A 12,486-nucleotide genomic window follows, 5' to 3' on the forward strand; every position below is an offset into this window, starting at 1 on the left:
ATATATATCACGCGACACGCTTAATCGCCACGTCACCTGATCACGGCAGGCCTCTAAATAGAGGCATGATTTTACTCAAGCTTCAGATACCGGTCGCGCGCGAGAGTCGCTCCCATAGTGTTATGCTAAACGCAACGTGGAGTCCCCCCCGACCCCACCACACACACACACACAGTACCTATTACATTGGACTGTTACACAATTGTACTGCACATCTGCTGAAATGATTCAGGAAGAAAGTACCAAACTTACATCACGTGTAAGACACACAGAGTAAAAATGAAGCGAAACAGCCGGGCTGAAAATATCGATGTTAAAGCACTGAAATTAGGGCCCCTATTCCTATATTTTCTTTAGGGCCCCAAATCACTAAATCCGGCCCTGGCGTTATTATAGACAGCGTGATAGACAGCACTGCCTATGAACTCATGTTAGTGACCAAATAAAAGTACCCGAATAAGTGAAATTTCATGTAAATAACAGCACAAAGGAAAATTAAGTGACCTGCTGACTAATGTTCCCTTCAATTTTCACTTCCCTTGTTTCCCTTTCCCATTCCTCAGTGAGACGGGTGCATTTCTAGACACATTGTGACCATAGTATTACACGTTTCCAGTTTCTATCTGAGTTCCTCTGAAACAGAAAAGCTTACTGAACTACCACAACACTTATACAAAGCATTGAATAAACGTGCCTTAATGGTCTGTACCTTAATGGTCTGTATCTTAATGGTCTGTGTTGTGAGCACTGAAGAATAAAATAAATAAACAATACAGCAACTAATCTACAGTTGACTCATACATGCTCCAGAACTTTCCTGTAACTGTACATGTTACTTTCTGGCTACTCAACAGACTTCCTTTTTTTTCCACACGTGAATATTTACACAGAAGCTCAACCCACTACTGACACTATAAAACCCACACTAACTTGCACTGTTGATAGAGCCATTGATAACCAGAAGAGCAACATGGAACAGGTATAGTACTCTCTATTCATGTGTGTGTGTGTCGGTTTGTCTGTCTGTCTGTCTGTCTGTCTGTAGAGGTTACTCACATGTTTTAAAGAAAAGCTGCCCTGAATTAATTTAGTCTCAATTTCCTTCTTTTAATTTAACATGGTCAACAAGTTTGTCTTTAATCATTCAAGACTCACATTATTTATTTGATAATTTATCTTGGTGACTCAACAAGCTGCCCTGCACGTATACGTACAATTAATCACTACGACAGGATCTGAGTGCTAGATGGGCAATACATTTAGGAATAATATAACAACTGGCTAATTATACTGTTATTATTATAAGTATTATTATACTTATATTATTATTATTATTATTATTATTATTATTATTATTATTATTATTATTATTTTAAATCCTGATATCAGCCTAAATCAGTCCATTTCTTATCATGTTAGCAGATTATACAGCAGTTGAGTATGGATGAGAAAAATAATGAATGCCTGGAGTCTGACAACAAAAAGGAGAACATCCTCTTGCACTTCCATCTGGTCATGGTTAGAGACGTGTGTCTAGATGAAAAAGGAGAATATCCACAGAAGCTAGAGTCTGAATGTGTGGCAGGTATTACAGAAGACAATACAGACAGTACAGAAGACAATACAAACAGTACAGAAGACGGTACAGAAGACGGTACAGAAGACAATACAGACAGTACAGAAGATGGTACAGAAGACGGTACAGAAGATAATACAAAAGACGGTACAGAAGACGGTACAGAAGACGGTACAGAAGATAATACAGAAGACGGTACAGAAGACGGTACAGAAGACGGTACAGAAGACAGTACAGAAGATAATACAGAAGACGGTACAGAAGACAGTACAGAAGACGGTACAGAAGACGGTACAGAAGACAGTACAGAAGATAGTACAGAAGATAATACAGAAGACGGTACAGAAGACAATACAGAAGACACATTTTCTGTGGATGAAGTGTTGTCTAAGAGCAAAAACTTTTGCATGACCTGGTGCACCTACACCAAGCAGTGTGAGATTACATCAGGTGAGGCCTAAACCAAAGAATCACATACTTTTTTGTTTGTTTGTTTGTTTAACATGTGGTACAGTGATGACAGTGCTCAGTCATATCGGTGAGCATCAAATTCAGAACAGGTCCAACAAAACTACCAGTGAAGTGTAAACAAACATTATGCTAAATGCTAATGCACCCTGTAAAATGACTGAAACTTGGGAACGTATATAACCGCTGTATGTTCGATCTGAGAAGGTTTGGGGGATGTTTTTCTAACGTTTAAGAATGAGACGACCTGAAGTTACATGATAAAGATTAGTTTCAGGAAAGTTGCTCGAAATGTACATGCCTTCCAGGAATAGCCAGGGTGCTTTCCCTTGGTCGTAGTGGAGATACTCATGTGCTTATTTAATGCTGAGTACAAGTACCGTAGTTGTCAACTCATGTCCATAACCCTAGATAGGTAGTCTATATAGTTCATGCTTGTCATTGGCCATTATCATCAACAAAAAGGCTTTAGGTTCCAGATCATGAGAGACTGAGAATCACTTAAAGATGTGATATTGTTATCTATTGCTGTTCAGCAATGAGCTACTGTATAAGTGAATTTGTATTTTCAGTGTTTTCAAATTCAGCACTTCTGACACTTTATGTCTTGGAAAGACTGTCACACCCCAGCAGCACCAGTGTGGCCAATGCTGTATCCTACATAACTCCATTCATCCACTGGTTGTTGTTTTTTTAAGTTTTGCAGGAATATGGTTGCTAGATCTCCACCACGTGTATCACCACATATCTCTACTGGGTTGTTCGTTCACGCAGCTGTGTCGATTGGGAGATCTAGCAATAATTTCCATAATGCAGCCTTAATACCATCCTGCAGTGTGTTTGCTACTGCTTCTGTGCCACACTCCTGCATTACGCTCTGATCCTCTGAACGTCCTGATGGCAGGCTCTCAGCACTCAGGAGTGGGTTCACTGCTCGAGTTTAGTGAATGAGAAGCAGCCACTGTGAGTACATCGGAGACTGTCTGTGCATATACTGCACCTATACCAGGCTCCCCAGAATTAGATACTAACAGCTCCCATGCAACTCACTCTGCATTCCTGTAAAAGCATTCACTTTTCTGCTTTCTGGCAACCAAGCTCTGTTCCTGCTGCAGCCATACAGCAAAGGACGTTCCTTTCCCTTTTAGAGCATTCAGCAACCTCAGCTTCTGCAAACACACAGTGTCCGAGGAAGAATCATGAATTATTAGCAGTATTTATATAGTTTGCAAGCTTCATTTATATACTGAGGTCAAAGAGTGAACTATTGAAACTCCTCGTGCAGGGAACTATATTTCAGATTTTTATCCACATCCTCAACCTCTCTCTCAGAAAAAAAACAACAAGAACGGGAAATAGTACAAATGTGATGTGGAAGGAACTTTATATAGGCTACCCACGTGGGGTTATGGTCACAAGGTTACTTTGCTACTTGCAAGGAAAGAGCACAGAAATCCCCCAAATTTTCCACACTGGTGGTCCAGAAAGTAAGGAACTAGAACAAAACATCAGTTAACCAAGATAGGTATCTCTAATGGACCTTGCTAAAGCAGTGAACCTGCTTTCAAGTCAGAAGGTCTGCAATACAATTCAGTTACGTCTCTACAGACCAGATCGCAAACAATAACATTTTACTGTATAAAGTGGTTTGATAAGACTCCATTTGTATCCAATTGATACTAGATACAAGCTGTCTGAACTGTTACAATGCAATACAATACATTTTATTGCAGATAATAAGTCCTATAAACAGTATTTATGTTGTTTCACAAAAGTACATAAAACTGTTCAAGTAAATATGTGCATATTGACCTTTTTGTGGGATAACAGTATTTTCCCCTCCGCAGTTTGCCAATCTATCATTAAACATTACGAAAAGGATCAGGTTCTGATCCAGAGTTTAGGACACACCATCGTCCAGCCTGAACATTTCACCCCAAGACGTAGAAGAAGGGCTTGCATGAATAATTACAAATACGGTAGGTACACGATCATAGATTGTTTTTAGGTGTAAACACATTTTGCACAAAACAACAGGGTGTTATACAAACAGTGTGTAATGGGTGTACAAATCTGGTGTACACGCTTAAATGCACAGTTTAAGCACAGTGCATGCAGCAACACATCAAATTGGCTTCTCTCCATCATTCATACACTTTTGCGGATGATGACAAAAATAAGTCTTACTCTGTTATTCACAATAGAACATGAGGATATGAGAATGAGAAATGAGAAAAATGAGCTGATTTTGAATTTGATGGCCGCAACACGTCTCCAAAAAGTTGGGACGGGGGCAACAAAAGGCTGGGAAAGTAAGTGTTAGTAAAAATAAACAGCTGGAGGAACATTTTGCAACTAATTGGGAACAGGTCAGTAACATGATTGGGTATAAAATGAGGATCTTAGAGAGGCGGAGTCTCTGGATGGAAGCAGGTGTTGCTCTAAAACTTGTATATATCTTTCAGCACTGATGTTGCCTTTCCAGATGTGCAAGCTCCCCATTCCAGAGATACTAATGCACCCTATACCATCAGAGACGCAGGCTTTTGAACTGAGTGCTAATAAAAAAGCCTCATGGTCCCTCTCCTCTTCACTTCTCTTTAGTTTAGAGGACACTGCGTCCAGGGTTTCCAAAAAGAATTTAAATTTGGATTTGTCTGACCACAGAACAGTTTTCCACGTCGCCTCGGTCCATTTTAAATGAGCTTTGTCCCAGAGGTGGAGGTGTTTCTGAGCCCATGCAGTGATTTCCATTACAGAATCAGGCCTGATTTTAATGCAGTGCCGCCTGAGGGCTCAAAGATCACGGGCATGCAGTATTGATTTTCAATCCCTTGTCCCTTATGTCCCATTATGTACTGTAGACAATGAGATATTTATAGTCGTCGCAATTTTACATTCAGGATCATTCATCTGAAATTCTTGTTGGACCTCTGCCCTTCTTTACTTCTGAAAGACTCCGCCTCTCTAAGATCCTCTTTTTATACCCAATCATCTTACTGACCTGTTCCCAATGAACCTCCTTTAAGCTTTCTTTTTAGTAACACTTACTTTTCCAGCCTTTTCTTGCCCCCGTCCCAACTTTTTTGAGACGTGCTGCGACCATCAAATTCAAAATGACCTATATATATATATATATATATATATATATATATATATATATATATATATATATATATATATATATATATATATATATATGTTTGTTTTTTGTGTTTGTTTGTTTTTAACAAATCATGCTTTGTCCTTTGTGTGTGTGTGTGTTTTTAACAGTAATTTTCTGTTTATATAACACATTTTAAGTTTTGCATGTTTTCTGTGTTTTAGATAGCATGACAATATACTACTACAAGTCAAATATGGAAGATATGCACAAAGGTCAGCCTGTCATATTAAACTTCAGCGGTTCAAATCGATTTCTGAAATGCATGTACAAGAATGATAAAGCAGTTCTCACTGTTGAGGTAAGGAATAATCCAGTGAAAAACTGTCTGCCTTCTTATATACATTTGTATTTAACAAAAGTGTTAGTAAAAATAAGTATTTGGGGATTTTTGTTTTGTTTTGGAAGACATGGTAGCTTAGTGGTTAGCATATTTGCCTCATACCGCCAAGGCTGGGGGTTCAAATCCCACCCCTTGATCCATTCTGATTCGGGATCCCACCTCCAGAATCCCATGGATAAAATATACTTTGACCATTGATTTGCCTCACTATGGCTGAACGTTTTTCATGAAAATCTTGCTCTACCTTCTAATAAACCTGCCTTTCTAGTAATGATTACTTTGGCAAAAAAAAAAAAAAAGACTGGGAGAACTGTTGAGAACACTCTGGTGGTCAGCTTGCCTCACGCGATTTAGTGCCTAGATGACTGGGGAGTGTCCTTATTGTCGAATCAGACATTTCTACCTCAAGGTGATATCACACAAGTTTGTGAATTGAAGCATGCCATGAAGTTGAATCTGCAGAATGGTTTTGAAGAGGTGTCACAAGGGGCTCTGATGGTGATCATCATGATTTGCTATGAAAAAAAAAGGGGGGGGGGGGGGGGGGGTTTTATCCATACCATCAAGCTGTGCTTTGCACTGCACCTCCTTATGTACATAGTATATCAGGCCCTGAGTGATTATTTAGTAATTCAGTTTGTGCTATGCTAAACTGGAAGCTATAAGAGTTAACCACAACAGCCTTCTAACTGGAGACGCCAATTTCAGACACCAAACATTGACTTCATTTGCTATAAGAGATCAATTAAAATTTTGGCCAAAATGTTCATTTAATTTTAAACGCACTGCACTTATCCAAGAGGCGTCAATGGCAAAAAAAAAAAAAATACTTCAAAATCAAAAGAAAAGTGCAGTAAAAAGATTTGTGGTCTACTGCTAAATTCTCCATTAGATCTTCAGTTCAGAATGCATGAGCTGTTTATAAACATCATTAGCTGCAGGCCTTGTGAACTCACCTAATGTGTTGAAAACTGTATTGCAGAACTGGGAGCAAGATAAACTGAAGTCCATCTGTAAGAGTGACAAAACCACATGGCCTTTTGTCTTCTTCCTCACGACTCAGAAGGACACACTTCGGCGCTTTGAGTCGGCCGCATGCCATGGTTGGTACATCCACACAAGGTCTGGCTTAGCCTATGCATGTACTAGACTAGAGGAGAACGTTGAAGAAAATACCTTCAGAATTTTCCCTTCATCACAACTGTGTATTTCACCCCAATAGACCCTACTATTTACAGTTCATATGAAGAGATGTGGATTAAATTGCAATGAAATTCAGTTATAAGATATTGATCATTGTAAATCTATCATCAGCAGAGAGAGACTGGCGCTAAGTTCATCTCTAGATTTCATAGGAATGTACTAGTGTAGTTTTTTTAGTCCAAAAAGACTAAACAACTAAATGACCTGGTTCCAGCTGCAGTTTTCTGTTTCTTTAAATGCTCATCATATGAATGTGTGATGTTACTCGAATTGTTACGTGTACAATGTAACAAGCTATGTTACGCAGCTAACCTTTGTTGAAAGATCTGCAGTTTTCCATTGTATGATTAAATATATATATCTTGTAATTATCCATTTGTGAATTCCACTTAAAACATTCTGTATTGTAATAAAAAGAAATAATGAACAATATTTGTCAAGAAGTAATTCCTTCTGTCCGGGCTACGCACAGGCTATCATGGGCTCCAGTTGAAAGGGGCCCCAAAATTATTATTATTATTATTATTGTATGTTGGTCATATTTGTCTTGTATTTATTAGCTTAAGTTTTGACAATGGGAGGGAACAGGTGCAGAGCAGTCATATGGGCGTTTGATATTAGCTAGATAATTGTTAGAATGTTGGATAACAGAAAGCATATCATAGTAGAACACACAAGAATGGAAAGGGGGAAAAAAATGTCCATAGCCGTCCATAGTAGAGTGCCGAGTGTGTTCGTGACTGTGGTTAAATCAGATGCTCCTCCCAAAACCACAGTTAATATAGTCACTTGTAATATTTAGAGGCACTCCTTTTAGACACTTCGTGGTAGTAGCGCCACTGTGAACTGATCTGTGTCTGAGGTCATCCACCAATGTGATTATGGCCATTTTATAATGGATTAAATTTGCCTTCTGGCTCAGTTATATTGACTGGTTTTAACATCAAACTGAATTCAAATTACTTTTGATTTACGCTTTCTGCGGTGATCATAGATGCGCAGAGTTTAAATTAATACTTTTCGATTTATAATTAATATTTTAATTATAAATCTAGAAAAATCCTAGAAAAGGTCGTAGTCCATCAGTTATGCTCATACTTACATAGGAGTAACAGTCATGAAATCAGTCAGGTTTTAGGCCTCATCATGACACTAATACAGCGCTGGTTAAAGTAGTAAATGACCTACTACCGGCCTCTGATCAGGGTTGTGTCTGCTTTCTTGTGCCGCTTGACCTTAGTGCAGCTTTTGACACCATTCATCATATTATTCTCCTTGATAGACTAGAAAATCTAGTTGGTGTTAAGGGAATGACCCTCTACTGTCTAGAATCTTATTTGACTGATCATTATCAGCTTGTAGATGTAAATGGTGACTTCTCTATGTTTACTAAGCTAAAGTTTGGTTTTTCCACAAGGTTCTGTTTTAGGTCCACTGCTTTTTTCTCTAGATATGCTACCTCTGGGTATTTTTTTTCATTCATAAATATGGTATTTGCTTCCATTGTTACGCTGATGACCCACAGTTTTATGTTGTATGTAGGCCTAGCAAAGCCAGATGAGAGACACCAGCTTTATAAAGTTGAGGAATGTGTAAAGGACATCAGACACTGGGTGCTTTGTAACTTTCTTCTACTTAATTTTGACATAACCGACATACTAAGACCACATTCAGTTATAAGTAAGCCTTCTGATCTCACAGTAACTCTAGGTGGCCTTTCAGTTCCACCATGTGCAGCAGTAACGGACCATGTTGTGATTATTGACTCAAGTCTGTCATTGGAAACTCATATAGATACTAGGATAGCCCCTTTTCATCTCAGAAATATTGCTAAGATCGGAAATGTAATGTCACTACATGACTCAGAAAAACCAGCTCATGCTTTTGTTACCTCTAGATTGGATTATTGTAGTGCCTTACTGTCTGGATGTTCCACTAGGAGCACAAACAAGCTCCAGTTAGGCCAGAATGCAGCAGCCAGAGCCCTTACTAGAACTAGAAGATATGGCCACATCACCGCTAGCTTATCCACACCGCGTTGGCCAGGCCCGGACTGGGACATAATTTCAGGCCGGTTGTGCACCAGAAGTGCAAAGCTCCCAGTAACGCTCTACTTCTCACTCACAAAAGTACATTAAGTGCAGAAGAGAGGTGAACAAAATACTTCTTTTTTTTCAGCCATTTTTCATGTAGCCGTCACTTCTTTACTAGGTCTACTGCTATGAACAGAACTATCTCCACCTTGCTGGAAAACAACAACTTTTTAACCTTAATGTAATTTGTGAGCACAGAATCTAAATTTCTTTTAGTTAAAATTAAAGTACCACATTAGTTGTTAAATGTGGGGGTTTTTTTAGACTTAAATATACTTAAAACACCTGAGATTCAACCATACATATACATTAAAATGTTCAGTTTCTCTTATGACTTATTTACTTGAGTACATTGGACATGCAATAATATAAAATAATAATGGTTAAATTTATTTATTTATTTATTTATTTATTTTCATGTTTAAAAACAGCAGGGCAGCGGACCAAGTCAGTCATCAGGCCAACGGGAATTCTCCTGGTGCTCCCGATGACCAGTCTGGGTCTGGCATTGGCTCCCAGTAAAACTTCACATTGACCTATAAAGTACTGGTTTCACGGTGTAGTAACTGATCAAACTTCTGGCCTTTTATGTTCTCCCACACCTATTTCAGTCAAAAGGTACAGGCTCTTTGTTAGTATCTTGAATAATGAAGGTGTACAATGTACATTTGAATTCATATTATGATAAACAGTTTCTTCTAAATATTTTTTCTTAGTAAATTGATTTTTATTTGACTTCCATGCTTTCATAGCATCTTATTACTAAACTAGATTGAACTAGATTGTCCATTTATTTAAGCAGTAAAAACATTTAATTTCCTAATTTTTTTTTGCATGCTCATAAATTCTGTGAAATGTTGTCTGTTTAAAGTTTCTGGAAGAGCATCTGGCTTAACCACACTTTGCTAGGTGGCTACGTAGAGGGTTAATGCTAAGCTTGTGGTATTGTGTCCCTTTTACTGGAATAAACTGGTTTCATATTCAGAAATTGTACCATTTCTGGTCGATATCACACACACAGCAGACCAGACTATCGTAAAACGGCGCGTTTTTTCATGTAGAAACGACTTCACCTATTTAAAGAAGTCAGGAAACTCGCGGTAGTAAAAACTTTCTCTCTTCGAGTATCTGGGTCACTGGGTCGTTGGGTACCATCACTAAAACGCAGCAAACAAGAAAGGTGTGAGAAGTTTGACATCAGCCTCATCATTTGAACGGTATCTTTAAAACTAGTTGTTCAAAAAGTGCCTTCAACAACAAATATTTGTTGTATTTGGCCATATTTGTAATGGAAAAGCTGGTAAATCGTCTATTAATCCAATGTCACTATGATATTTTAACAAGGCTGACAATGCACCCTGTGTAGATGATATTTGTTTCTACAGGACCTGTGTTGTTTACTTACTGTCCACAAGGGTTGATGGTTCCTCTCTCTCTCTCTCTCTCTCTCTCTCTCTCTCTCTCTCTATCTCTGCTTATACTTGTTGGGGGTTTTTTTGCTTTAATGCAGCCTTGCTTTATTTCTGGTTTGAGAAATTGTAAATTCATGTCATAGTGCATGTGTATACAGTAAAGATTCCAGCCCAGGAGTCCCCACCACCGTAGGTCCCCTGTTTTTTTTTAAATTATTATTATTATTTCAATCGTGACTCTGTCTCACTTTCATTTGAACTTCATCTTGACTTGTTTTCAATACACTTAAGACTCGGTCTTGACTTGATCTCAGTAGTCATGGACCCCACGATGGCAGTCTTGAGTACAGAGCTACATCCAAAATTCGGAAAAAGTTGGGACAGTATGGAAAATGATCATAAAAACAAAGAGGAGTTATTTTATCAATGTACTTTGACTTGTATTTAAACAAAAAACGTATAAAAACAAGGTATTTGATGTTTTACGTAATCAGCTGCATAGGTTTTTTTTTTTTGAAGATAAATGTTTATTTTGAAATTGATGTATGCAACACGTTCCAAAAAAGTTGGGACAGGGGCAGTTTAGGACTAATAGCGATGTGAGAAGTTGAAATAAGAAGGTGATGTGAAACAGGTGAGGCGATCGTCTGGGTGGTATGGGGGCGTGTCAGTGCCCATGGTATGGGGGAGTGTCAGTGCACGTGGTATGGGGGAGTGTCAGTGCACGTGGTATGGGGGAGTGTCAGTGCCCATGGTATGTGGGCGTGTCAGTGTCCATGGTATGGGGGTGTGTCAGTGCCCATGGTATGGGGGAGTGTCAGTGCACATGGTATGGGGGTGTGTCAGTGCCCATGGTATGGGGGAGTGTCAGTGCACATGGTATGTGGGCGTGTCAGTGTCCATGGCATGGGTAACTTGCACATCTGTGAGGGCAGCATTAATGCAGAAAGATATGTACACATTTTGGAGTAACATACGCTGCCACCCAGAGCAGGACAACGCCAAACCACATCCTGCCTGGATTACAAGCGGGCACATGCGTAGTGTCAGGGACATACATATTTGGGGATCGACACAGTTATTGTCTTCTCTTGATTGTTGACTTTGACATGGATATACATATATTGTTCTTGATCTAGGGGGGCCCAGTGGCTTAGCGGTTAGCACACTTGCCTCACACCCCTATTGTTGGGGATTCCCGCCTCCACCTTTTGTGCGTGGAGTTACCTCCCCCAGTCCAAAGACATGCCGTGTAGACTGATTTGCATTACCAAATTGTACGTAGTGTGTGAATGGTTGCAAGAGTGTGTGTGATTGTGCTCTGCGATGGATTGGCACTGTGTAGGATAAGCGGTACAGAAAATGGATGGATGGATGTTCAACTGTTGGGCTTTTTCTTCACCAGGGTAAGAATGCTACTGTCATCCACTGTAGTGGTTTTCTGTGCATTTTTAATGTTCAATTAATGCTGAATTTGTGTGCTAGACCTGACCTGAGCTCAACTGCTTTATCCATGCCAGATGCAGCCTTTAGGGCAGACTCAAATGACCTTGAACACTGGTGATCTTTGGTATAGCTAGTCTGTTGTTCCAGGTAAAAGTTATTTTCATGGAGAATGTCATGACTTTTCAGTCGCTTCAGGAGGCGAAGGTGGATGCAAGTGCAGATAAGGTGTAATGCAAATCAAAACAAAACACAAAACAGTATCTATGGAAACACGATGTCTTTATGTAAAAGTATTTACATGAATGAGAACTTAAAATCACTATAAAGCTAAAGGGTGAGGGTTGAAAGGTCACTCTATAATCACCACCCACAAATAAAATTCTGTGCAGAAAAAGAATCTACCTCAGAACGTTGTGGTTTTAGGAGCTGTGTTTTCGATATACTGCTTGCACTTCCACGTTCCACTTCCCGAAGCCTACGCTTACAGAAACTGGACTTTTTTTTTTTCCATCAGCAACTTTGTTCAAAAACAAGACCAATGTGGTGTAAAAAACTGTGACCCTCACAACTCTGTAAAACAAAAACCGTATGCAGTGACAAGATATGAATGCACTATAAATAGATATGCACTATTTCATTTATTTATCTACTCATTCATTCATTATTATTGTTGTTTGTTCGCTTTTTTATTTATTTATTTGTTTATTTATTAGCAGTTTAGCAGCTAATAAATAGATTAGCTGGGCGTGATGTTGAGGAATGCTCGTTCTCCAACACCAGAC

General features: G+C 39.0%; 1 protein-coding gene across 1 annotated transcript; it reads left to right on the forward strand.

The window, feature by feature from the left end:
- Window positions 1-925: 925 nt before the first annotated feature.
- LOC108259565 (uncharacterized) lies at window positions 926-7,185 on the forward strand. Its single transcript, XM_017459147.3, has 5 exons — window positions 926-979; window positions 1,423-2,026; window positions 3,892-4,023; window positions 5,372-5,508; window positions 6,533-7,185. The coding sequence occupies exons 1-5, from the start codon at window positions 971-973 to the stop codon at window positions 6,770-6,772; spliced, it is 1,122 nt and encodes a 373-aa protein (XP_017314636.3). The 5' UTR covers window positions 926-970; the 3' UTR covers window positions 6,773-7,185.
- The last annotated feature ends 5,301 nt before the right edge of the window (window positions 7,186-12,486 follow it).

This window comes from Ictalurus punctatus, chromosome 27, assembly GCF_001660625.3.
Source record: "Ictalurus punctatus breed USDA103 chromosome 27, Coco_2.0, whole genome shotgun sequence".
Lineage (NCBI taxonomy): Eukaryota > Metazoa > Chordata > Actinopteri > Siluriformes > Ictaluridae > Ictalurus > Ictalurus punctatus.